Source organism: Physcomitrium patens, chromosome 2, assembly GCF_059467195.1.
Source record: "Physcomitrium patens ecotype Gransden chromosome 2, ASM5946719v1, whole genome shotgun sequence".
NCBI lineage: Eukaryota > Viridiplantae > Streptophyta > Bryopsida > Funariales > Funariaceae > Physcomitrium > Physcomitrium patens.
The window spans coordinates 6,093,425-6,118,916 of record NC_143411.1 but is presented as its reverse complement, the minus strand read 5'-3'; the positions used below and the strand labels follow the sequence as shown (position 1 = coordinate 6,118,916).

Here is a 25,492-nt window from a genome sequence, read left to right as displayed (position 1 = left end):
TATGAAATCCCAGTAACAGCATATCCCATGCCCGACAACGTGTGCATGCCGCACCATTCATTACCAAATCGACCGCCAACTCTGCCTCAAGCACCAGACACACATACCCTCCCCATTTCAAGCCACCGCATCATTCATCTCTCCAAACGCTCACCTCCAAATCCGAACACACCCAGCCTGCACTCGCCCTGCCCCAAATACTCGAGTGACCTTCATTTCAAAATCTATTCCTGCTTTTCACTATCAATTTTATAAAAAAAAATGTTTCTCAAATGCTCTCCCTGGAGTTTACATATTATTACACTCTGGCCTTTTGCCCCGCTGTGGTGCTACATTCTGCTGCCTGCCACCAACCTCCCAACTGGAGCACCACTACCAGCCAAATGCACAAGCCAACGCTGCGTCCTCTCGTCCGCCGTTGACTGGCCTGCATGGCTGCATGCCACACCTCAGGCTCCCATGTGCCGCGGGCGTGACATCTACAACCGCTCCCCTCCAATGCCCACAACTTCCATCGTCACTCACCACGACCCGCCCTCCAACCGCTTCCCTTTCTTTCACCCCGCTGCCCCACCCTCCGACCCTGGAGCTTGCGACGTGCTTCTTTCCAGGGCGCACGCTCCACAACCCGATCGCGCTCGTGAACAATGCCGCCATCTTCGGCGCTCTCACAACATCCACGCATATGCACAATCCTAGTCTTACCGTTCCCCCTTGGTGGATCTATGCTCTTATTCTTCGCCGCACCTCCACCGCCACCCTACTCGTCCCCGCTTCTCATTCCAGCTCCCGGAAGTACTCCTCTGGAAGCACGGCTGGTGGAACCAGGGCTGCCACGCACTTGAACTGCAAACCCCACACATGCTCACGTTAGACCGTCTGTCCCCGACATTCCTCTCGCCTCACTCCGACCACTCCGCCGCCATGCAAACACCCACCCGACGCACAAACGCCAACCTCCTACGCCGCTAACCCACCTTGTGGTGCCTGTACTTCTCTCGAACCGCAGGAAGTGTGCACCCCCTCGTATTGCACTGCAACTCGTGCATGGCCCTCACACACTGCTCCAGTTCTGATGGCCTGTACCCCGTGTAGTGCTGCAATGTGGCGTCCCACGGACGTCTCGACGAGTCCAGCGTCACTCTCGCCAAATACGCGCAAGACGCGGCTATCATAGACGGCAGGAATGGCAAGAACCCGTACTCCACAAGCGTCAGCTCCGCCAGATAGTTCCCCAGAAACTCCAGCACCAGCGCCGGAGCTTCGCAACCTGCTTGGGCCGCTCTGATGAACCGTCTCAGGAAGCTCTTGATCGTCGGAGTCGTGAGCTCGAACTTCAACACCCGGAGAACTCCCCTCTCCATCTCCAACACCTGCACACCTCCACATCACACCACTCATCATCTACCCCCACATCACCCGCGCCGCACCTCATCCCACCAATCATCGATCACCAATCACTCACAACCCCCACCTCTTCGCGCCCGTACGTGTTGTCCGTGATGTAGCAGAACTCCTCTACTTGGGGGGCGCATATCTCCTCGTACTTTCTGAGCACCACTCACCAACACCTCTCAGCACACCAATCAACAAACAACGCAACCATCCCCTCGCCTCACACTCTCCTCCAATCACCCACTTCCTACCGCAACCGCGCAATCCACAAACAGTTTTGTGTCACTCACGCAGCGATCAGCATGCAAGCCACACCCAGCAGCTGAAGCCGTTGTCGGGTCACCACATGTGCAGAAAGGTATCGATCGATGCACGACACCGTCAGGTACAAAGTGTCGGGCACAAGCTTGTATTCCTCCGCAACCTGTGCACCAATACCCCGCCTCAGCATCACAATCCACCACCACGCACACACACACCACACAATTCGCAATGCGCCGCTCGCCGATCATCAAAACCCACTCCGCACCAATGCACCCCCAACATCCTCACCTCAACCAGCCAATCCACCAGAATTCCTCGCATGCTCGGGTTGATGTCCTGTTGCATCGACTCCATGAAGTTCGCCGATGGCCGCCTTTTCATCTGCGCAACCACCGCACTCTCCGTTCCGTCATTCTGCTCACCCACTACCATGCCCTCTGAGCCCTCCGCCCACACCCTGCTCTCCAACCACTGCCCGCGGGGTCCAGGGTTTAGGCTCTCACCTCCGCCATTCGCAGGTGGGCGTAAATGTCCGTCGCGTACGTAGTACACATCTGAGGGTCCGAGTGATCGTTGTCGATGTCCTCATACCTCGATCCCCCGCTCGACCGCTCTCGCGATTCCGTGCGTCTCTTCCCGCCGAACAGGTCCCCTGCTTCACCACAGGATCCCACATTCTCAATTCCCACACACCACGCACCGCCAATCACCACCACAATCTCACCCCACCACCGACATCCCCCATTCAATCTCACAATCCCACAATCTCACGTCGTCACACTCCACACTCCTCTGTCGCCAGTACCTTGCTTCGTCCGATCCTTCGCCTCTTGGGATAAGCGCAGGTTCTGCAAAGTTCGCCTCTCCAAAGACGCTATCGCTTCCGACTCGCCCCTCGGAGCACCATCAGTCCCACACACCAACACCACCTCCTGTTCCTTTCCCTTACTGGACACCTGGGGCACCTTTCCGGGACACACATTCTCATTTCCTTGCCCGCTCTGCGCAGCTTCCAAATCCACGCCCTTTCCGTCACCCGCCCCACCGATGGGCCTCCCACTTCCACCAACATTCGACTGGTTCGAGATGTCCGAAAGAGCGGCACGCTTCCTAACCGGCTGCGCACCGACGGGTTTCTTACAGTTGCCGACACTACTCCCAGGTCTCGAGCAGCTGTCTTCCGTGGCCGAGCGTTTGGCTGCTGCTCTCGTTCGCCTCGCCTCATCCGAGGCCGTCCCCGAGACAGAACCAGGAGGACGCGGGCGCAACAGTCTTGCACTATCCAGTCCACCTGTCATCCTCAACTCGCGCAATGTTGGGCTCCGGACAGCCTCACGCAGCGGCAGACTACGGTGAACCACGCATGACGAATTTCGCCAGGCGCTTCCTTGCAACCCCTAAACGAGCACTACAGGACTCTATGAATTGCACATCAAATGTGCTGGATGCTTTTGGAGCTACCACTGCAATGTATCACAACAATTGAAAGAAGAACGTTGGGTCACGACGTGCCTGAGGCAATGCAGTTGAAGTTAGGCACTCGCTCGGATTGTTATTATCGCATCCAGGAAAAATGTTTTAGTCCTCTCAAGGCGTTTGATCGGCTGGAAACAAAGCTACGAACGGGCTTCGGATCGCCAAAAAGAGTTGCCCTACTGGCAGCGGACTGGAAATGTTGCATTCCTGTGTATTGCGTACTAGCCTGCGACTTTTCGACGAGAGCAAAAATTGCCTGCGGGCCGCCCGGTATAGCACCCACCTAATTGCTGAGAGTGCAAGAATTGCGCCCAATACTCAGTCGCCAATACACGTTCACAATTGTTCCAATCACCACAGGTCTGAGACAGAGTGCAAGAACGCGACCCGATTGCGCACATCAAAGCGACCATGAAAGAAACCTAACCTCACTCAATTGAACCACACACCAATCCACAGCAGACAGAAAGGAGAGTGAAAGCAACAGCTCCCCGACTTCTGCTGCGAGCAATGCGGAAATCCTCACCACAGCAAGACCTCAAACAGAACGTTCTTGCGAGAGACAGAACATCGAGACATCTCAGTACAAATCCTATTCCTATGGATCTCCCCCCTCACCTCGCTCTTCTCGCTCTAGGTGATTTCTCAACTTGGCGAGACACTGCAAGAAATTCAGAGCGAAAGCCTGGAGACAGACACTCGAATCGATTGGATCAGGGAAGGCGAAGGGTGATAGATAGGGGTTGAGAAGAGCACATACGACGACCGGCGAAGTATCCGTTCTGGGCCGTTTTTGATGCCAGGCAAGCCGATTGAAATTGAAATTTGGAAACGGACGCACTGAAACAGATAGACAGAGACCAGGAGAAGAGCGCATGGCAGGGCGGGGCGGGGCAGGGGCACGGCAGAGAACGGGTCGGAAAAGGGTGAATGGGAATAGAGAGCGGAGGAGGGGCATAGCACTCCGAGGGCGGGGGCGGGAGGAGTTCCTCCCGGTCTGGTTGACGGGATGCTAGGCTGGCCGGGATAGCGAAGGGCGGGGGGGAGGATGTTCAAATCTTTACACCAAAGCGGGATTAAGCGTCGCCCTCCACCCCACCCCACCCCACCCTTCCCCTTCACATATGTCAGCCTGGCGGCCTTTCTTCCGTCTCACTCAAATTCCTGCTTCATTTAATGGCTTTCCCCTCCGCCGGGACTTTCCACCCGGCCCGCCCCCCCTCCCCCCTTCCTCTTCCCCTTCATTGGCTCCGTGTGCCCCGGTTCCCTCTCCCACGCCTTCTCTGTACCGTCGTCGTTCCCCATGGTTCCCTCCACGTGCCCCCCTTGTTCCCTCGCAGGGCCCTCGGTGGAAGTCCATATGAGTTCCCTGACCGTTCCCTGACCGTTCCCATTCGTTCCCCATGAGGGCCTTCCTTGTCCATCTGGAGTTTGTTCAGAACTGCGGACAGCTCTCGTTCCATTGCCAAGTGGAGCTTCCCTTTGGAATTTCGTGCCACGTCATTGTGAGTGCGGGTAGTGTGAATGAGTCCATGTGACTCCAGGGTTTTAAGGATGTTGGCATTGAAAGCCTTTTTGTTGGCTTTATGGGTCACAATCTACATTGGACACTATTTATGGGTCACAATTTAATAAATTAATTTTTAATTCGATGGTTCTCTTGGTATAAATGTGATGTTCGAGCTTTTAATGTTTTTCATGGAATCTCTTAAAAAATTCAACGTGTTTGTGGAATTTCGATACCTCTTATTTAAAAATGTCTTATTTATCTGAACTTTAACTAAAATTTTGATGTAATATTTATATGTATGTGTACACATATTAAGAAAATAAATTGTTATCATCAGGGTATTAATCTTTTTGACAAAATTTAATGACTTATAAAATTCATGAAATACTGATCTAAAAATAAAAAATAAAAAATAAAATATGATAAAATGTTTCTATTTAAATTATAAATATTTTATAAACTATATTATTCAATGTGGCAGGAAATTTTTAATCATCGAAATAGATGAAAATTTTGTCCTACCTGTATGTTATCTTGGTCATCCAAATTTGGGTGCATTTATTTACTGTATGATTGTTTGCCCCAAATCCATAATTTTGTAACGATTAATTTATGTAAACATACATATATATAAATAAATAAAAGTGAAAATAACAGTGACATGATGTTCGACATCAGCTACCACATCATTTCTCTTATATATATATATATATATATATGTATATATATTTATGTTAACTTGTGATTTCGGTTTTTGCTAAATTTTAAATATAAAAAAGAAAAAAGAAAAAAAGTGAATCTGTGAATACAATTATTTTTATTGTTTTGATTTCTTAATTTTATTCAACAAAATCTGTGGCGTACAATTCTGTGCGCTCGTATGTATGTATGTATGTATGTATGTATGTATAAAATTTGAGTAAAAAAGTCTTTCTTTCATATTACAGAGTATGTTTGTTGCATGTGAATTTACCAATGAAGAAGCTCAAGTAGCATTTGTATTTGTAAGCTTCTATCAACATTTTCATTGATTTAAATTATTTGAAGTTAAGAGAGCTAATAAAAATTAAATTAATTAAATATATACTATCATTTTTACGTTGATAAAAGTTTACCAAGTGCAAGGTAGCTTTCAACACATGTATTTTCTTTTTCTTTTTCTTTTGAAATTTTGAAAGACAATCTGACTTGATAAATTAAAGAAAAATTTAAAATTGAAGATTGTATGTTTTTAGATAATTTATTCTTCAAATGCAAGTAGTATACATTTTTTTTCTTTTAGATAAAAGTAAAACCTTTAAATATTTGAGTACAAATTTTATGGTTTGAGATGCTATTACATCTTTTGATTGTTAGTCTATTGCCATCAGATGTGTTTGAATAAAACAATGCTCCATTTGATGTACTTATGATCATTTGTCTAAATGTGTTTCAACAACAGATTTTAAAAAAATAAATAAAAGCAACGGATTTTTATTTTATTTTATTTTATTTATTGATTGTCAAAAGTTTTAATATATCACATTATTTAACAGACTAGCTATCATCATATATATTAAAAATTTACTTCTCCTCCTTTTGATTGCTATTTTTATATTTTGATATTTTCATAGTTTGTAGGAGTATAATTTTATGCCATCAAACATAAATTGTAACAAATCAAACAATAAAAACAATGTGAATACAAATCATGGTTAGCCCACAATATGGTGAATGTAAGCAATCCCATTTAAACCAATGCCTATGTGGTCACATATATCAATAGCTATCCATTACACATCAAAATTTTATATGCATGCAAATCAAACACAATTTACAAATAAATTTATTTTCACATACCATTCAGTAATAAATGTATGAACATATTTATACATATTTTTTTACACTCTTTCCCCTCCATCCATCCATTCGTCCATCCATCTTTTTCCTTTTTGCGGTTCTCTCATTTCAAAAGGAACTTTATTTATTTGATAGCTAACCAGTTTTGTATGCCAGACAGTGAGTGCAGGAAACGAAAGATCCACAGTCATTCATCCATTCAAGAGCAAGGACCAAATCCACATTCATTCATCCATTCAAGAGCAAGGACCAAATCCACATTCATTCATCCATTCAAGTAAGCAGCAGGTGGGGGAGATGATGACCCCCCCACTCCTTTCTGACTTGTGTGAATATGCACAAGTTGAGGTTAACCCGTTCCTTTTTCAATTGAAATGAAATGCGGAAAACACACGCTCAAGGGGTACTAGTATTCTATGCATGAAAGACACACACCATGCCAAGTAAGTTACTTGTGTGTATTATGATAACACTCTCTTAGGCCCACCCTCATTTCTTATATAAAACATTTCAAGAGGGATAAACCAATGGAATAAACTAGAGGAGACAAAAACCATCTTTGATTGGTTACATATCTCAATATTTTCATCTAAAGTGAAGAAAAAGCTGAATTATGCAGCAATTGATAGGACTTTAACAAAACAAGGTTTACAGATTCATGGAGCCTTAACAACACATATAATTCTACAACACATATAATTCTACCTCAAAAAAGGATATCATATTGATTTTTGAAATTAATTATTTTTTTGAGCAAAAGTGAACCAATCATTCAACTTTTAATCAATAAGAGATAAAAAAAAAATAATAAATAAAAATCTACATGTTGTTGGTGCAGATTGCCAAGAGTAGCATTGCAAGCTCACTAGGCATGAAGCTCAATAGCTCCCAATTGTAATTTGTAGTAAATATTTTTTCCTGGCCAAGGGCACAGGTTTCCACTAGTTGTGGAATAAAAAGAAAGAAGACTATGGTATGAAATCCACATTAGCTTTACCCTCCCCCAAACCTCATCCACTAGGATGAATGTAAATTGATGTGGGAAGAATAGAGCAGCCATGGGGAAATAGCGGAAATAGCATGTCTCCTTTCTCGGAAAGAACTCAGGCCAAGTTTTTTGTATTTATTTTCGAATGGGAGAGAGGCTTTTTGGACTGTTCTGCCGCAAGGCCTCCCTCACGCACACATTAAACTACAGCACGATTTGTTTGTGGCGTGTGTGATTTGTGGCCTTACTCAGGAAGAAAACTTCGTCACATGAGTGCATAAAACGACGACCGCGACGTGATGAGCTTGCATCACGTTTCGCGTTCATCGCCACCGTCGGCCATCTGTTTTCCCTGTGAAAGCGCACCCACAAGTATCTGTTGGTGGCGCCTTATCCACCCCGCTCCAACATACCGTCTTCAAATCGACGGCATTACTAGCTGCAGCAGCCGGTGTTATCTGATGCTAAATTTACGTTGGAATTGAGATGCAACATTGAGTTGTACACGGTTTTCATGCGATGTAAGAGTCGTAGCATGTTGCATTGGTTTAGGTTCCATGAAGTAACACGAGCATGTCTTGTTTCTTCGGTGGTGAAAAGATCATTTGGGATGTCCTCGGGGAATATGTACTAGAAAGCACTCGTGGATTGTCAATGCTGCAGGTCTAGCGCGGCAAGCGATCGAGGCGTTGTGGTGCGGTCTAAGTGGATTCTTTTAATGACGGATCAGTGTCATGAGATGGGAGTCACAGCGTTGTTGAAGTTCTTGAATCTGGTTTATGAATTGGAGATGACAAATTTCAGTTGCGGTGGTTACCGTAACAAACTCTCTAAAACATTGGGCCATATTAGAACCGTACCCGCTCCAGGAGACATTCTCAAGCGGCATGTGTAATGTAGCAGCAGTGCTGCAGTTTGGGAATTCATCGAAAACCTGTCATCGATTGTTGTGTAGACATAAAAACTTAGTAGGAAACTCCCAACTTCTCACACTTCGAATCTGTTCCTCTCAGTCACGCAAGCTCAATTTTCATGCACAGACTGAAGAACTTCAAAATCTCACTAATCATACTGGAATCCTTGTGTGGACAAGCAATGATTAACTGCAGTCTTTCAGTTCTTGAACTAAACAAAATTTTGGGTCCACGAATGTAGCGAGTTCTTCCCCACCAATAGCGTGCAATGCTTGTCCGAGATTTGAGGAGGATATGGTGGGAATTCTGTTCTATGTACCAGCCAGTTTAGGCGGGAGACATCATTAAGCTGCCTCACCTAAGACATTCTTTGAAATGGCTGCAGGAATGGCAGACTGAGCTAATAGAAAGAGAACCGAAACTACCTTGCCAGAATCTTGCTTCTGCACATAACCATACGATTGTCGACGATGGCGTGCGGAGTACCAGATCGATGATTTGAGTCCAAAATCCAGGAGAGCAAACCATGAAGATATCGAGCATACTCAGTGAAGCTGGCGATACCAGAGTAGAAGTAATTTGTACGATCCTCCACATGTGTTTCTCTTGAAGATGCCGAGCAGAAAGCTAGTGATGCGATGCGGAATCTTACAAGAAGCTCCAAAAGATTCATCACCATGAAATTGGGACAAATATCCCAATTACTTATCGGCTGGGAGAATGTCCCACAGAGGAATCTATGAAGAGAAGCTTCCAGTGCTAACAGTCGATTGCGGGGCATCATTACCAGCAGCCCCCGATCACAGTTGTAGAATTCACATCCCTAATAGTATTTGTACCTGGAGTCTGATCACTTGGGTTGTGCGAATCCAAGGGATTAGGTCTCTGGAGGGTTCTCGATTGGCCGCACAGACATCATGTTTCAGGGAGAAATCTACGGTTGAAGTTCCGAGATATCGCAGTCTTTTCCTCAAAACCTAGGCAACCATAGTCCAGCATGGACGAATCCGCTTATTCTTTAATGCCCATAGATAACTAAATAAACGAATGGTTTTGTGTGTGTCAACGACGAAATGTTCTGCAAATCTCTCTTGTGACATTGCATGCAAATACTGATATCACGTAAAAATTGAATTCGAAGCACCATTTGATATCCTTCATCTTGCGCATCATCTACCAGGAGTCTGCAATCATTCTGAGATCTCAGATTCTTCGACAAGGTCTCACGAAGGTTGGTGAAAGCATGCGAATGCCGAGAATAAGTGACAATCAATTCAATGCTTGATCTTCTTACAAGCTGATTGAAAACTCCTCAAGCAATCCCTCAACATGGATATTCACAGCGCAGAGCCAGCGCGGCTTCCTGCTTTTCAGCCCATGCATTCAGTTGAGGGGGTCGAAGAGGTTGCCAGGTGATTCTAAAAACTGATGCATGAGAGCCTCCGACTATATTTTCAGGGTTTGTCAGAGGTACCATAATTTCGCACGCATTCTCCGGTGAGCCCACTAACAGTAAAGCATATCTGATGGTGACGGTGACAGAGATGGAGCTGATTCTGGAGACGCGCACCACGAACAAAAGACAGATTGCGCCTCGCATTCGCGCGTGAGACCATGTCCTGACCCTTTCTGCTTGTTTCCACGCCTGCTCGAGCACATAAAGATGGAGGGAGTGTGCTGAAGCTCTTCATGGCAACAGTATTCTGTCAGCATGGAGCATGTAGAAGATAATTGTAGCAGGAGCTGAGCAGATACTGGGTGCTACGAAGCTTGTCGTGCCTGACCTGCGATAGTAAATGAAACATAGATCATTCTGGTTTCTTTTGCACACAATCGGCAAAAGTTGTCTTTCAGAAGGATTTGTACTATTCACATCCTATTTGAAACTGTTTTGTTTTTGTTAGCAGCTTGATCACAAGGATAATATCTTTAGGAGTACGCACTTCACGAACGAATTTTGAAGTGAGTAAAAGGTGGTTGTTTAGCACGTGATGTGACAAGATCATACAGGTGAGAATTTTAGATAGTAAAATCTTCAGGATCTTTTCTTCCATTGTTTCTCGTAGCTCTCTCTGTCTGGAGCCATAGATTCGGGGAATGTAGAATACTTGGTCAAGCCCTACACGCGGTTGTCGCAACAGAGTTGTGGGATTGGGGGGTCTCATCCATCAGCGAGAATCATCGAGCACTTCTTTGGAGCCACTGGTGACGTCGAAGTGATCGAAGTAATTTCTGCATCTGTCTCGTACAGTACATGAGGTTAACGAACGTTAAATCTAATCCAGTATTTTTCTTTTCAAATTTCCGACATACCACAACTTGTTCAAATCACTTCCTGATGCACTAAAACATATACATCCTCATTACTTACATTTTTTGTGCTGCTGAAAAACGCTTGGTAGGCTGTAAGCAATAAGTAGAATATAGAATTCAAAGCTCCAGTTCTGGACAGTGTAATGAAAGAACTGTCCAGGCTTTCAAACGTGTTGACAAGAATCTGTTCGCCAGACGTGCAGTTTTGTTCTCAACCGCATGCTTGAAGACCAACACAGTCAAACCGAACGGAAAATAAGGATTTCTAGCTCTGCCTCACTGTACGTTCTTATCTGCGATGTCTTCAGTTCTAGCGTCCTCAGTAAGAACCAAGGGATGGAAATGGTATCGTTAAATTCATCACTATCAGCACAATAAGACCACCCTGTTGCAGCATGAGATCGTCGAAAGTTCCATCCACAAAAGATTGAGGTTGATCACAGGATTGCGCCTGAATCGTGTGTTATTATCTAGAACAGCAATCCGAATTGCTCACGTGCAAGGCTTCCACATCAAGAAATGAACATGTAGAGCCTACAAATCGGAAATAGACATCTTGTGTAATTTCAGGACATGTTTTGAAACACAACCTCAACGACATCATGAATGTAATTCAGATTACAAGCGATGAGTACCTTTTAAACAACCCAGAAATGCGTTGTCATTATCTTCAGGCACAATTTTTCAAGTCGACAACCCAGCATTTCTCATCACCAGAGCTTCTCAATGAGGTTTGGAATAAGTTCATCAAGCTTGTTTAAAAAAATCGACCATATTTTCAAAGGCTGGACGCACGAATCGGTTGATAGGATCCTTGTGGAAACACTGATGTGTAGTAGACAAAGTTGTAAGAAAATTTGCAGAACTGATTCTAAGACTCTTGTGAAAGAGTTGGACGGTGCGACTCTTCAAAGCCTGTTTCAGAGGCGATGGGGAATATTGGAAATACAACATGGGCTGTTGTATATGATCATCATGTTGTAGTAGCCTGCGTATATGACACACACATACATGATCAAGGCGAAATGGAAGCTCAAGGGCAGTTGTTCCCGGTTTTCCTGAAATAGTAGTCGGCCGGATCCAAGCTCATTTTCCAATGTCATCGTATACGAGGTCACGAACAGCATTGAAGAGGAGCGTTCACAGTCTCCTTTTGCTGAATTTCTGGGGCCCGGATGCATAGCCATTCATACTTGGTTACAAGAAACGCAGAAATAGTTCATGATCTAGGTTTTGACAATTGACACAAAGCACCCCTAAATGGAGCGTGTGGTCGAAGTCCCACAGCCGGCCATTTGGAGGTACGGCGACTTAGTTGAGCACCTTGTGCGATTGTTGCCTGTTGGCGCTCTGCAAGTTGGAGAGGCATTTGTAGGGCCAAGAAAAACGACGGGTGCTGCATTTTTCTAGATCATAATCGAAGAGTCTACTTATTAATGAGCAAACCAAATAATGAAACCACTCAGCATCCCCTCCACAGCACTCTCCACTCTTGATAACCGCGATCTGTCTCTCTTTGACCCAAAACAGTCACCAAATTGAACCAGTCCAAGGCGAGATAGTTTTGAATGCAAGAAGAAATACGAAGGTTTACAGATACTCTTGTTTGTGAATGACACAGAAAAAGTCTCAGCATAGAAGTGAATACCTGGTGGCATCCTTCTATGTCAAGGCTCGTTCAGAGCTTTTTGTCCTTCTAAAATGCCTTAAACATGCAACAAAATACCCTAGTTTCTACAACATGGAGACATCTTCGTACTCCCAAGTAGGCTAGGGATATAATGTATCGGTACCGATCTATCATTTTCCACAAGAAAAAAATGTGCATCCGCGTTGAAACCTTAAGCATAGGCTGGTGATTCACAAGTCCACCCCTGCTTAAAGATCAAATGCCCCAAAAATTAACAGTTCAACTTTGAACCAATTTTTTTTTGTGTAGTTTGGTTTCCATGTAATTGCTACCAATACATTATATTCCTGCATGTAGCGATCTTGATCATGTATCTCATAACCTGCAGTCTAGTTAAGAACGAAAGTATGAATACAGGAAAAAGATTAAGATGAAATATGAGCAACCTAAAAACTTAGGGTCAACTTCCTCCGCCCCTAAATGAAGAATTTGACGGTGAAGCAAGTGTCTCATGCGAAATCCTATCATTCACACCAATCAATCCATCGATGTCCGTGATTCGAGACTAGAATCAGCAATGCAGTTACTGAACAATTGCCATTTTTCAGGCTCATGCTAAGGCAATGTAGGCAGATATTCTGCACTGACACCTTCAATACCCTAATTCGAAAACGATGCCTGCTCGAAAAACCTGGACCTTCTATATCAGCTCCCTCGAGAGCCTTTATATCATCGCATTGTCGAGTACAACTACACCGTTCATTGTCACTTAACACAACACTCATTTTCTGAAAATTTAAAACAACAGCATTGTGCATTCGGAACCAAAAACAAAGAGGAAGGAATCTAAATACAATCCCCAGATACAATCCTCAACGCCATATTCAGCTTGTAAATTTCATTTACCTAGACCCTTTCCATACTCCAATCTCTCGCACGCCATGCCCCGGCATCCAGCACAGAAATCAACATTGCGACTTTCTCCATGAGCGCCAAAAAAAAAAAAAAAAAAAAAAAAAAAAAAATCTTTTTGCGGTTAATTTAATTTATCGAACAAAGCGCAGCACATCAAAAATCGCTTCTGGTCGCCAGCATCACGCCAGCTGCTGATAGGTCATCGGGATCCTCCCCAGACAGCCTGAAACCATATCAGTGCTTGGATGCGCTATATTAAGCTGGCAACTGCAATCATTCCAATGTAATTTTATTCTCCGCTCCTCGCACTCTTCAGATCATGAAATCTTAATAACACCTCACCAAAACATTCGCATTATCTTGCAGATCCTCTCTCTATGACTCGAGTTAGTAATACTCTGTGGAATCGAGAGTGAACTCATTTCAAATGCGTGACACGGAGCTCGACGGCTAAATCGAGAAACAAGTGTTACTCACATTTCAGTCGCATATTAGCTATTTAAGGTGTTGCGCTGAACCAGCTCTCGCTAAAGCCGCATTGTCCAATCGGTGAGGATGACCATTTGCCCTACAAACCCTACCGACTATATAAATGAATGGATCAAAGTACTTGGATGAATATGTCACATAGTCGCATATTTATTCATTCATTATTTCAGTCTAGTATTTGGTCATTTATCAACTACGAGTAGTTGATGAGTACCGTTGACGAAATTTTGCAATGTATAATGAACGTATGAGAATTTTATTTCAAAAATTAAAATATAAATTCATAATGTTGAAATGTAACTTACAAAGTCAATAAGGTAAGATTAATTGGTAGAAAAAGCAGTTTGATAATGTCTATCTTGTATTGATTGGTATAAAATTGTGCATTATATTTTTTTCTAAAATAATGACAATGATTTTAATAATTCGTACTTAACTTTTCATAGAAATTTTGTGGCTTTTCAAATGAGTGCCAATGTCATTAATTTTTATTGTATTTTTAATCACACAAATTATGGAATAAATAAATAAATAAACTACAGACACACCATTAACTTGTAGATTGAATTCTGCCACCTGGATTGCTTGCAAAGTGAAGTATATCTAATGGGCAGGGTCCTTTTCTCCTTGGAGACCCAACAATGGAGGTCATTGCATTTTGCATGTGCCATGGCTCAGAAGCATGGAGGAAGCAAAGGCAGGAGAGGGGCCCAAGGCAAGGAAAACATTTTGCTTTTAGCAATTCCAAGTTATGCACACTTGGGACTCACACATAGTCTCCAAGTTCACAGGTATCCATCCTGGTCCCATCTCTGTATGTGCCAAATAGATTCACTGCAGAATCCTGTCTTGCTGGCACACTATCCAACCCTCCTGGTCTCCCTATGCATGCACACTTCAGGTTCATTTAGGGTTTTAACTCTTCATTTTTATGGTTTGTTTGTTTATTTGTGAGACAAATAATTGAAGCATGGCACTTGCTTTGTGTTAGGGTTATATACACATCAGAAACATCACCATGTCCCTATGCATTCTGTACACAATCAAGTGTAAGACCTAAATATCTTTTCTTGAAGAACAATATTTTAAATGATCCATTTGCAATAGAATAGGGCTCTTCTTTTCACATTTACAAAAGTTGATTGGGAGTATCAAATGAAGGAATGCCTCAAAGGAACTTCCACCAACAAAATTTAGTTAGACAATCCAATCTTGCTTCACTGGAATTGGTCCAAGTCGGTGCACCAAAATCAAAACAGAAGGAATTTGGACAAATTTTTATTTATTTATATATTTATTTTGAGGGGAATGTTTGAATTGACACCAGATTTTACTTAATCAACCCACCTATCAGAACTATCTCCCCTATCCCTTGTCCCTGTTCTCCTTATTCCTAGTCCTCATCCCCATTTTTAGTGCCCATCCTCCATCATGACCCCTTGTTTCATGTTGCATATTTGTGAATGGCAACAATAGCCTTGAACTTAGATGCTGTATTGTAATTTCTTTTTATGACTAAAATGTTGTTGATGTTGCAATGCAATCTTCTAATTGCAATTAAAAGACAATACATCTTATTTCAATTTGAACACAAGTGGATTACTTGATTGTGTTATCCACACATGTGGAATCTAAAATTTTCTATCTGAAATTTTAAATGTACAAATCTTTTGAAATAGACATCATGTGTAAAATCCTTGGTTAAATGCTTTGGGGATTAAGGTTGGTTTCCTAAGCAAAAAACAATAATTGCTTTGAAAGTTGTATATTATTTTATATAAAATGGAAACAAGTGACAAGGGGTCAAGACAAGAGGTGGGTGTTGGGAATAAAAACTGGTGACGAGGGGTAAAGACAAGGGATGGATGTAATAATGGTTTTGATAGGTGGGTTGATTTAGTAAAAGCTGGAGTCGGTTGAACATTCCCCTAGTTTTAACGCAATTTCTGCAAAGCTCTCATGTGTGGGTATGATTCCAATGGATGGATAGATTCCAATAAAAACTTTTTCACCCAGTCCCACTCCCTAAGAACAACCTCTTTCTTGCAGGCCTCCAATAATTAATCCCTTCAGAATGAATGGGAGGAAATTTCATCTTCTCCCTCCTCTCAGAAGAAGTCGACTCCTCCCTTTTAGTCGCCAGGTTGGACGAATGCACTAAAACCATGTCTCTGTCCCATTCATAGACGTATCACAGACGTGGAATCTTCTATTTAAAGAAGATGCGGAATCACGTCTCGAAAAAAGCTCAAGGCACTGCGTGGAGAAAGGGACATTTAGTTGCACAGTTTTCGTTTTATTCGTTAAGCTAGAACGTTGGCAAAGGGGGGGGGAGGCGAAGGGGGGTGTTGACCCACAATACGTGTGGGGCGGGATTCCGTGGACGATAATCTTGGAGTGTTGCTCGGGGCTGTCGAGGTTGCTCCTCACGCCTTTTGCACTGGACATGGGAGTGTCAGCTGTCACTGCCCATGCCGCTGCAGCGTGTCGCGTGATCAGCATGGCTGAGGGTTAGGGTTGTGTGCTGGTCATTAATCACATGCTGTGTATGAACTCTTGACAACGTGTTTTGAAATAATAGAGAGAGCAAAAGCCTTTTGACTGCGGCGAGAAAAGTATGGGCGCCTGATCTGAGAGAGTAGCTGTACAATTCGGTCTCGTCGAGATATCCGTGAACGCGACCAAGTTTTGGTTGCTATAGAGAATCTTACTCAGAAAGCGGCGAAGACTCTGGTGAATACGAAAGCGCTGCGATTATGGCAAGGGTAATGATTTCAGTTGGTTCTGGAGACGACGAGGGGTTGGCATTGATATATAGTTGCAGACAGTTTGGATCCATGAGACCTTTCATTGTGCGTTGAGGTCCAGGGGCTCTACGGTGAGGGGAACGTAAGCTTCATTCAAGTATTGCGAGGAGGTGCTCTGTCAGAGTCGTTTTCGGAGTGACGGTGATGGAGTCGGTTGCCTTGGTTGATGGTGGGAAGTTCCCGCTGCCTTCGTGCGTGGTGCGTGTCTGTTTTTTTGAATTTGAATTTTCTTTGCTTCATTTCTTGCACTGAACTCGTGTTTACGAGTTTTAAGATGGAGACACCACATTCGATGGATTACGGACCCCATGAGGAAAATTGCGTCGCTAGACTTTAGAATTTTGTAGCTGGTGTATTTTCTTTGCTGTCTTTAGAACGCTCTCGAATTTGTGTCTCGTTTTTGACGTAGACAGCTGGTTGGAATTCGATCCCGTAACCTGTGAATGGCTTCTTTCGTGCTAGATTGTGTTACTAGTGGTACGTCTCTGGATTGAATTGAATCGGCGTCATTGAACTTAGTAAATGATTCTGTGGGAGGGTCGCAGGATTACAACGAGGGTCAGCATTTTGTGGTGCTTGACGAAAATGGACGACCTCAACATGTTTCTTTGCCACAAGAATACGCAGACTCCATCAAAAGTACGGAACTATGCTTTAAAGATCACAGGACACAGGATGCCTCAGCTGGCGTGTGCTATCTTCAGGAAGCAGGGTATTTCCACCCACACGTGCACCGTGGCGAGGACATTCAGGACATTCCATTGGAACAGGTTCATTCTGTCAACCGATATCGTATTTTTTTTTATTTTTTTTTATTTTTTATTTTTATCAGGCCCTTGGTTGCATCAATGTTAAGGGAATGGGAAGAAATGTTGGTAGAACCAGCCAAGATTCCATGCTTTCGATACTTAACCAACAGCTTAACGGTTTGCCTCGGCTATTGCCACAAAATTCTGAATACAGAAAAAATAAAATATTTGATTACGGTTTCAACCCGCACGATTGAAATTTGAACCTCTAATTTGGGCATTTGGTTCGACCGATTTGTACACTAGCTATCGATTCTTCTCGTTTATTAGTTTTGATTCCTATTGATAGGGGTTGCGCGAAAGATTGCTGCTATTCTACTGTATAGCTCCACTGTTCTTAATGAGCACTTACAAATCCTCAGAATTTTTCATCTCTGTTATAGCCATTCACGATTAGCCCATAGCAAAATGTTGGTCTCTTCGGCTTTTCATGACAGTGTCACAGTTCCAAGGGCATCATGGTTCGTCTTATATGGGTGTTAGCTATGCTTCCCGCGTCACCTGCGGATATTTTACTTCGACGGAGTCACAAACTTCGTTTCTGGTGAATGGCCCTGTGCTGTGTTCAATTGAATGATGAGGAGTTCCATGATTGTTCTGCTAGCATGTCTCAGATGTTACGAGAGTAGATTATCTGAGATGTCCGAACAGGAGTCACAAACTTCTCGAGAAAAGAATTTAAGATTTTCTTTATGGTCACTATCTAACAAAGACTGAACGCTCTAGAGAGCTAACTTGTGGAAAGTTACATTTGCAGTGTATCGACGAGCATTGCATGGAAAAGTCGGGTTGTGCATTACCTGTACTTCGCGAGCTGTCAGACCTATGTCAGACAGTACTACCAGTGGTCGACATAGACCATGAGCATAAAGAGGGCTGTGGACACTCTCAGATACGTCACGGAGACCATTTTGATTGGCTTGTACCTCTTAACGACGGTTCTTTTTCTCTGAGTCACCCTCAAGTTCAAAATGGACATGAGCGCGGTTTTATTGAACACGGTCGATTAATCAACAGAGGTAAAACTGTAGCGAAGTTGAAACTGCGGCCGACTCTTGTGGACCTCTTCAGCTACGAAAGTCCCAAGCAGACAGGTTACGAGAGCCTTCCACAATGTGCTGAAGATGTACAAGCCCATGAGAGGGATGGTTTTGCAATTGCGAAAGGACAGTTGGACGAAAAATGTACACTCATGCCTTTCGCTAGTGTAGGGCGAAACCTAGTTCAAGAAGGCATGACGAAGGTGGACATTCCTGTTAATTTTGGTGGTGCGTTATGTAAAACGAAGCTCGATGTCATGGGAATCTGCTGTCCAAGTGAAGTTCCATTGATCAAGAAATTGTTAGCCCCACTAACTGGTGTTGAGGACGTTTCTGTAAACGTCACAGCCAAGACTGTGCTTGTTCTGCATGATCCATTGTTAATCTCGGACGTTCAGCTTGGTGCAAAATCTAACCCTATGCTTCCCTGCAACTCTTTGCTTCCCATTTACTTTTGTTAACTTTCGAACGGTGTGACTCGACCAATCTGCAGCTGCTGATTGTCGTTGTGGTTTTAATTTGTGAATGTTGGTTTTCCGATTATTTCAGTGAAGGTTCTGAACGGAGCACATTTGGATGCCAGTATACATCAGCGTGGTGAATTGAAAGGTGGTCGCAACTGGCCAAGTCCATGGTGCCTAGGTTCTGGTATCTTATTAGCGATTGCATTCTTCAAGTACTTATACGAACCGATGCATTGGGTTGCTCTTGGGGCTGTTGCTGTGGGAGTGCCACCGATAGTTGTGAAGGCAATTGCCGCACTAAGGAAGTTTTTTCTCGACATCAACATTCTCATGCTTATTGCAGGTAATACTCCTCGCATAGGCCTTGAAATAACGTCTCATTCAGTTGGATATTCTCCGGATCCAGTGTATTGTTTCGCGCTCTCAGCAACCGGAAAAGAGTCAGCATCTTATATCATTAGAAAGGTTCTCTGTACAATAAGTTGACGGCCCTTATCAATTTCAACAATCTTTCTTTTTTTTGGTGCGCAAAATTTCTGCATTTCTCTGTAGATGAGCTGCACGTCTGAGGCCAATATCTCGGTCAACCAAGTTTTGAATGATGATGTGCAGTAAGTGGGGCTATTGCATTACAAGATTATTTGGAGGCTGGCACCATCGTCTTTCTGTTCACGCTCGCAGAGTGGTTAGAAACAAGATCTACATCTAAGGTTCTTTTCCCTCAGAATATAACCCAAAGCGCATTGATAAGATGTTGACATAAATCGGTAATATGTTGATGCTTCATAAATTGTAACAAGCTCAAGTTCTGAACAACACAAGCTCTAGTACATTTTAGAAACTGACATTGGATTTGATGTTTGCTAATGGCGTCGATTGATGATACATGTAACACTAAACATAGAGCCATACACACCTTGGCTTATGATAGAAACAGCCCCTAGTAAGTGATATTGGTGATCAAACGGTACAATCTTAGGACTGTAATTTTTTTCTGAGCTTCTGTGATAACCCATTGGATTTAATGAAAGTCCTTATCGTCTTGAGGGACTATAACAAGCGATTATATTTGAAAACCGCATCATCCAGGCTCGTTCGGCAATAGCTTCTGTAGTTGATCGTGCACCACAGAATGCCATGCTGGTAGATGGAGGGATGCGAGTGCGTGTGGAGGAGGTGGCAGTTGGAACCTTACTTTCTGTAAAGACCGGAGAGGCGATCCCAATTGATGGAGAAGTCCTATCAGGTCGAGGCTTAGTGGATGAAAGTAGCTTGACTGGTGAATCAGTACCGGTGGAGAAAGAGACGGAAGCCTTTGTATGGGCTGGAACAACGATCTTGTCAGGTCTGTGCTAGAAGGGAGATACATATACACAACACCAACTCACGAATAAGGGTTGATAATTGGGGAAGTAAATACTTGAAGTTCGTTCGTGACTTTTGGCAACAAACTGAATGAGACCTAGTGACTAATTCTCTGTTGCTTTCTCACACCTGATCTTTTTTGTTGAAAATGGTTGAGGGTTTGAGTTTCTCTGTAAACTGATGTTGAGCTTGTTATTCTGGCATGAATTATGCAATATCTTAGTTCATTGATTATAATATATTATTAGTGTCAGCTCCTGATGTCAAGAAGATCGACATCTGGTTGACTGTTGCAGGATATCTGACAATCAAAACCACAGCTCTGTCAGCTGACTCTGCCGTGGCAAGAATGGTGAAGCTTGTGGAAGAGGCACAACATCAGCGCTCCAATACTGAATTGCTGGTGGAGAAAATAGCGAAGTACTATACCCCCGGTATTTTTTCCTCCAAGTGGTTCCACCCTGAGAGATGTATAACGTGCATAACTTGTATGCGCTGGTGCAAAATGGTGCTGAGTAATAATACAGCCTCACGCTTGGGCTGTTATGCGGTTAAGCTACCTTATCATTATGTTGTCGAATTCTTCATTCATGTATGGCGTTTTGACTCATGCATGAGTTACCAAAGATTAATTTTTTCGTCTTTGCAGGTGTTGTCATAGCGGCTCTTGTAATCGGAATCGCTCCCTGGGCGAGTGGAGTTCACAATCCTACTCATTATGTGTATCTCGCACTGGTTCTTCTTGTGGTGGCATGCCCTTGTGCCTTGGTCATATCAACCCCTGTGGTTATCACATGTGGAATTGCCCAGGCTGCGCGTTTAGGGTTGTTGGTGAAAGGTGGTACATATTTGGAGGTACTTGGCAGGTTGAAAGTTATGGCCTTCGATAAAACTGGAACTTTATCTGAAGGCCAGTTTTGTGTATACAGTATGCTCCCTATTGATGGTATCTCCACTCTGAAAGAGGTTTTGTACTGGTAAGAAATGCCGATTTATTTCTTAAGCCTCGACTTTTGAACCAAAGTCAAAGATTAACGTGGAGAATGAAGTCCATCACAAGCTGCTGATTTAAGATATGGCTGCTTCCTGTTGCTTGCTTTTAGTGTGTTGAGGTTTTAGAAATGGAAATAAATTTTACGAAGGTTGATTTGCAAGGGTCTCAAACACCATATGAAAATGGTTTTCTTCTAACTTTGACTCCCCAGGACAACGAGTGTAGAAAATAAAGCAAGTCATCCATTGGCAGCAGCAATTGTTACCTACGCACGCCTCAAGGGGGTAGAACCGTCAGAAAATGTCGCTAACTTTGAGGTGATTGCGGGAGAGGGAGTTTCCGCAGAAGTTGATGGGCATACCATTCACATAGGAAATGCGCGAATGGCAGCTCGATTTGGGTGGGATACAGGTGTGTAGTCCAAGGAGAAATCACAGGGAGTCATGACAATCTAATTCCATTTAAAATGTGCAATGCATTGTACCTTATGATTATTTAAGACGGTTAACTTTACTAAACTAGTTGAATCGGTTGTAAGCGTCTCCTTCGGTTTATTTTGAATCAAGTATAAGATTGAGAATTACATTTCTTTGCTTTGTACACTGGAACCTCTCTATTTGGGTTTGCATTTAATATCTATTTTATTTTGCAAATTTTAGTAATTTTCATCAGTTTTTGTTGTGCGTCTGTGCTTCAATTTTGTGTCGCCTTAGACTAGAGTACATTCCTTTCAGTTTTAGTATCCGTTTGTTATTTGTACTCTCATTTAACCAATACTGAGGTAGGTTGTCAATATTCTGCAGCTGCTGCTGTCGAAACACTAGCGAATTGGAGCAGTTCTGGAGCAACAGTTGGTTGGGTAGGTCTCGACGGAATTGCAATCGGAATTTTCAGTGTCGGAGACAAACTACGATCAGAAGCTGCCGAAGCGGTCAGAGAACTGAAGGTGCTCAAAACTGTAGTCGATTTACTCTTGTTAAGACATTTTTTCAACTGATAAAAGCGACTAAAAAAGAAGCTATTAATTGAAGTCCTCTTTTTCACAGTTCATGAGATCTCTGGTCCATTTGTTTTTTATTCTTCATCATTCTTTTCAACCAGACTAAAACAAGGGTGGTCCATCTCAATTCAGTAGCAGTCAAGTAAGACCTGTGATCTTGTACTTGCATGAATGGCGTCTTTACCTTTTTTCCATGAAACATCCTTATTTACACTTACATCAAATTATATATTTGAACGACATACGATTACAAGTTCGGAAATTCACCTTCATGGAAGTCTAGAAAACGATTTTATCATTATCAAAGATTTTTTGAAGTTTAAGAGCACTCGGGAACTGAACCCGCAAAGAGTCTCGTTCATAAGTGGCTTTTATTTCATACAATGCTTTCCTAAATGACGAACGAAGATGTGACTTTTTGTGATATTGTATTTGATTACAGAAACTTGGTATTCGGGTTGCAATGCTTACTGGTGACAGCAATGCAGCTGCTGTTAAAGTACAAAATAAGGTAAGTAAAGCTGTTGGTAAAGTGCTAATTATTCTGGATCTTTTGTTATAAGCTGGAGAAGTCATGTGTTGAATGTCGTGATCTTTCGCTTCGTCCGCAATTTCCTCTTCTGACTGTTTTTTTTCGCTAAAATCTTACGAATGACTTCGTTCACTCTTGTCGATTCAGATTGGTGAAATGGACGTATACGCAGAATTGATACCTGAGGACAAGGTTCGGATAATTAAAGAATTAAAACATCATGGTACTATAGCAATGGTGGGGGATGGCATCAATGATGCACCTGCATTGGCAACCGCTGATGTGGGAATTGCAATGGGTGTAGCTGGCTCGGCTGTTGCGATGGAAACTGCTGACGTAGCTTTGATGACAAATGATCTTCGAAAGCTGGCAGCTGCAGTGCGGCTGGGACTGGACTGTCGATGGAAGATTGCGCAAAACATCACCTTCAGTTTCGCGACTAAATTGCTTATTATCGGTCTGGTGGCGGGAGGATATGCTTCTTTGTGGGGTGGGGTAGTGGCAGATGTAGGAACTTGTCTGGCAGTCATCTTCAACAGCAGACGTATCTTGAAGAAAGTCGAGCACCAGGCTCAAGGTAATCTGTCCAATTCCTTCACAGCAGCATCTGTCACGATTTCTCTCAAAGTTGAAATTGACACGGTGATTATGTCATGTACTCCATAAAAAAAATTCATTGATGCTGACTGCAATCTAGTGCGGAATCACTGCCAGAATGCATCTGTAAATTGCACGAGGTTATATTAGATAGTTATTGTGCCCAATTTGTGTTCTTTAAACACGGCCTGGTTGTCGTAGATTGAGGCTATGGCTCTATAGTCGATGATGGATAGACTTGTGGAGTTACATTGTGACAGGCAAAAGTATGTAGTATCAAGTCCTGGAAATTTACAAAATTCATTTTTTGATTACTGCAGATAATTGTATTTCAGAAAATTTAGCGTTTGACAAGGAAACCAAAAGCTATCACAGTGGTTGCTGTGTAAAAGGGGAAGGAAATATGGAAGAAAAGGCCTTTACAAGTACAAACATAAAGGCCCCTGTTATTTCACACAAGCCCAAAGTAAGGTTCTCCTGGTTGCACAAACACAATCAACAACAAAATCACCACCACCACCACCTCCATCATCAACACCATGAAAAGAAGGAGAAATGTGAGGAAGACGATTTTTGTTGTGCAGATAAGGAATACCGACCTCCATGTTGCTCTAGTGCCAGATGTGAGAAGATTGTTCTTACTTCTAGAGGGAAAGGGCACAAGCATGGAAACAATGTTGGAGGGTTTGACAGGACAAAGGGTGAAAGAATAAGTGCGGGTTTCTGCGAGAGCCATAGTTGTAGTAATGTCCCGTTAGATCCGACGGTTCAGGTTATGCATAAAGATTGCGATCCTATCAAAAAGTGTTTGCCAGAAGAGATAGAAGTCCAGAACATTGAATTTATTCGGATGCCACGAACTTCAGAGAAAGATGCTGGGTGCTGTTCTAGTGACACTTGCAACAGCCGAAGCACACTATTTCAAGGTGCTCTTCTTGAGGCAGATTTCTGTGAAGAAAATTGTGAGGGGAGGCTCTTAACTAAATCTCAGCGAAGGGATAATATGGGCCATTCCGGCGTCGTCAACAAGGAGCAAGTTTCAGAATATTGCTCAATTAGGAGCTGTAAACATTCTTCATCCACAAAGACTCCATCTACATTAGAAGTCAGGGAGGATTCAAATCAACGCAGTAGCCCCAGTTCTATTACGACATACTCTATATGTTGCTCAAGTGATAGCTGCAAGGTTTCTTCAAACAGGAATGTGATGTCACTTATTACAGAAGTAAGCAAGGATTCGAATTCAGGTGGTTCTACAAATGAAGCTGTGAAGCTGGCAGTTGGATACTGTGGGAATAGTAACGGCAACTCATCTAATTGTGATGGAGAAGCGTCACCTGCAAACTTGGCTGTAGTGGGGTTATCTGCAGCTAACGAACAGACATCAAAGCCCGTGACAGGCTCACCGGACTCGTGCTGTGCCGATCTATCAACTAAAATTGTGTGCCAATAAATCCTTCTGTCTTGTATTATTAAATTCTGAATTGTGGTATACTGGGTAAGTTATCACTCTGCTGTAAGTACGCATCAATCATGGGTCTCACTCATATCGAAACAGTACTCCCAGACTGAATTCCATTCAAACCTTGAACTAAATTATCCTCTCCACCTTGACTATTCTGTAACATAACGAGAGATGGAATTTCACACTACGAAGGCTGTTTTTTGTATTGTTTTATTGCAAATGAGCTTGCCTGGGAGGCAACATGTGAACCTGTATGGAAGGAATCTCATTCCCAAAAGGCCACTGTGGTAGATTATTCGTGGTGGTGAGGAAAGCTAACGCCGCGCCCAGCGTGGATGCAAGATGACGGCGCCACCAGCTAGCGATGAGGGCACCACAATCTAGAATTGCTCAATCGGTAATACACCATGCGCTGATCGATCCTAGCCTCTTTTCCTAAAGTGGGTCGTGTTTGTGGGCTTCGTGTTACATGGCCAGCAGCTGCTTCACATTCATGGGGCTGATGGCGTGCAGGCCACCGAAGAGGAACTGATCGTTGCAAATCTTCTTCACCTTCTTCGGGTGGAAAGCGTCCCAGAACACCAACTTAGTTCTGTCGGGGCTCGGGCGTGAGATGGTGCGGCACGCCCTGTCGATGCCGTTGTATTTGCCCACGCCGAAGCAGGCCGTGGACACTGGATCTGTGA

General features: G+C 43.4%; 2 protein-coding genes and 1 long non-coding RNA gene across 5 annotated transcripts; 2 read left to right on the top strand and 1 right to left on the bottom strand.

Annotated features, from left to right (window-relative positions):
- Positions 1 to 211: 211 nt before the first annotated feature.
- LOC112294815 (cyclin-A1-4) lies at positions 212 to 3,929 on the bottom strand. Its single transcript, XM_024545692.3, has 7 exons — positions 2,465 to 3,929; positions 2,163 to 2,311; positions 1,948 to 2,040; positions 1,686 to 1,819; positions 1,475 to 1,550; positions 978 to 1,373; positions 212 to 846 (listed from the first exon to the last, which is right to left on the bottom strand). The coding sequence occupies exons 1-7, from the start codon at positions 2,955 to 2,957 to the stop codon at positions 778 to 780; spliced, it is 1,410 nt and encodes a 469-aa protein (XP_024401460.1). The 5' UTR covers positions 2,958 to 3,929; the 3' UTR covers positions 212 to 777.
- Positions 3,930 to 7,615: 3,686 nt separating this feature from the next.
- LOC149989702 (uncharacterized) lies at positions 7,616 to 10,687 on the top strand. Of its 2 annotated transcripts, XR_016498420.1 has the most exons (4): positions 7,616 to 7,993; positions 8,772 to 8,967; positions 9,567 to 9,798; positions 9,929 to 10,687. It is a non-coding gene; the product is annotated as an uncharacterized LOC149989702 (long non-coding RNA). The 2 variants fall into 2 exon arrangements; XR_016498424.1 differs by lacking the exon at positions 7,616 to 7,993 and adding an exon at positions 8,005 to 8,440 and having other exon boundaries at positions 8,772 to 9,798.
- A 5,398-nt stretch (positions 10,688 to 16,085) lies between these two features.
- LOC112275278 (cadmium/zinc-transporting ATPase HMA3) lies at positions 16,086 to 24,955 on the top strand. Of its 2 annotated transcripts, none has more exons than XM_073532304.2 (13): positions 16,086 to 16,738; positions 17,086 to 17,310; positions 18,107 to 18,791; positions 18,939 to 19,196; positions 19,466 to 19,563; positions 19,985 to 20,198; positions 20,515 to 20,652; positions 20,868 to 21,195; positions 21,424 to 21,623; positions 22,016 to 22,158; positions 22,655 to 22,723; positions 22,892 to 23,321; positions 23,662 to 24,955. In XM_073532304.2, exons 1-13 carry the CDS (start codon positions 16,685 to 16,687, stop codon positions 24,792 to 24,794), a joined length of 3,975 nt encoding a protein of 1,324 aa, XP_073388405.1. In that variant the 5' UTR covers positions 16,086 to 16,684; the 3' UTR covers positions 24,795 to 24,955. The 2 variants fall into 2 exon arrangements, with proteins under 2 accessions (XP_073388405.1, XP_024361292.1); XM_024505524.3 differs by having other exon boundaries at positions 19,943 to 20,198.
- The last annotated feature ends 537 nt before the right edge of the window (positions 24,956 to 25,492 follow it).

Excerpts from the sequence above, each read along its gene's own strand:
- LOC112294815 (XM_024545692.3), bottom strand. The coding sequence starts at position 2,957 with ATGACAGGTGGACTGGATAGTGCAAGACTGTTGCGCCCGCGTCCTCCT. Across the intron at positions 1,374-1,474 it reads ACACGTACGGGCGCGAAGAG|GTGTTGGAGATGGAGAGGGG; the intron begins GTGGGGGTTGTG and ends GGAGGTGTGCAG. Across the intron at positions 847-977 it reads AGAAGTACAGGCACCACAAG|TTCAAGTGCGTGGCAGCCCT; the intron begins GTGGGTTAGCGG and ends TGGGGTTTGCAG.
- LOC112275278 (XM_024505524.3), top strand. The coding sequence starts at position 16,685 with ATGGAGTCGGTTGCCTTGGTTGATGGTGGGAAGTTCCCGCTGCCTTCG. Across the intron at positions 19,564-19,942 it reads AAACAAGATCTACATCTAAG|GCTCGTTCGGCAATAGCTTC; the intron begins GTTCTTTTCCCT and ends CGCATCATCCAG. Across the intron at positions 20,653-20,867 it reads AGCGAAGTACTATACCCCCG|GTGTTGTCATAGCGGCTCTT; the intron begins GTATTTTTTCCT and ends TCGTCTTTGCAG.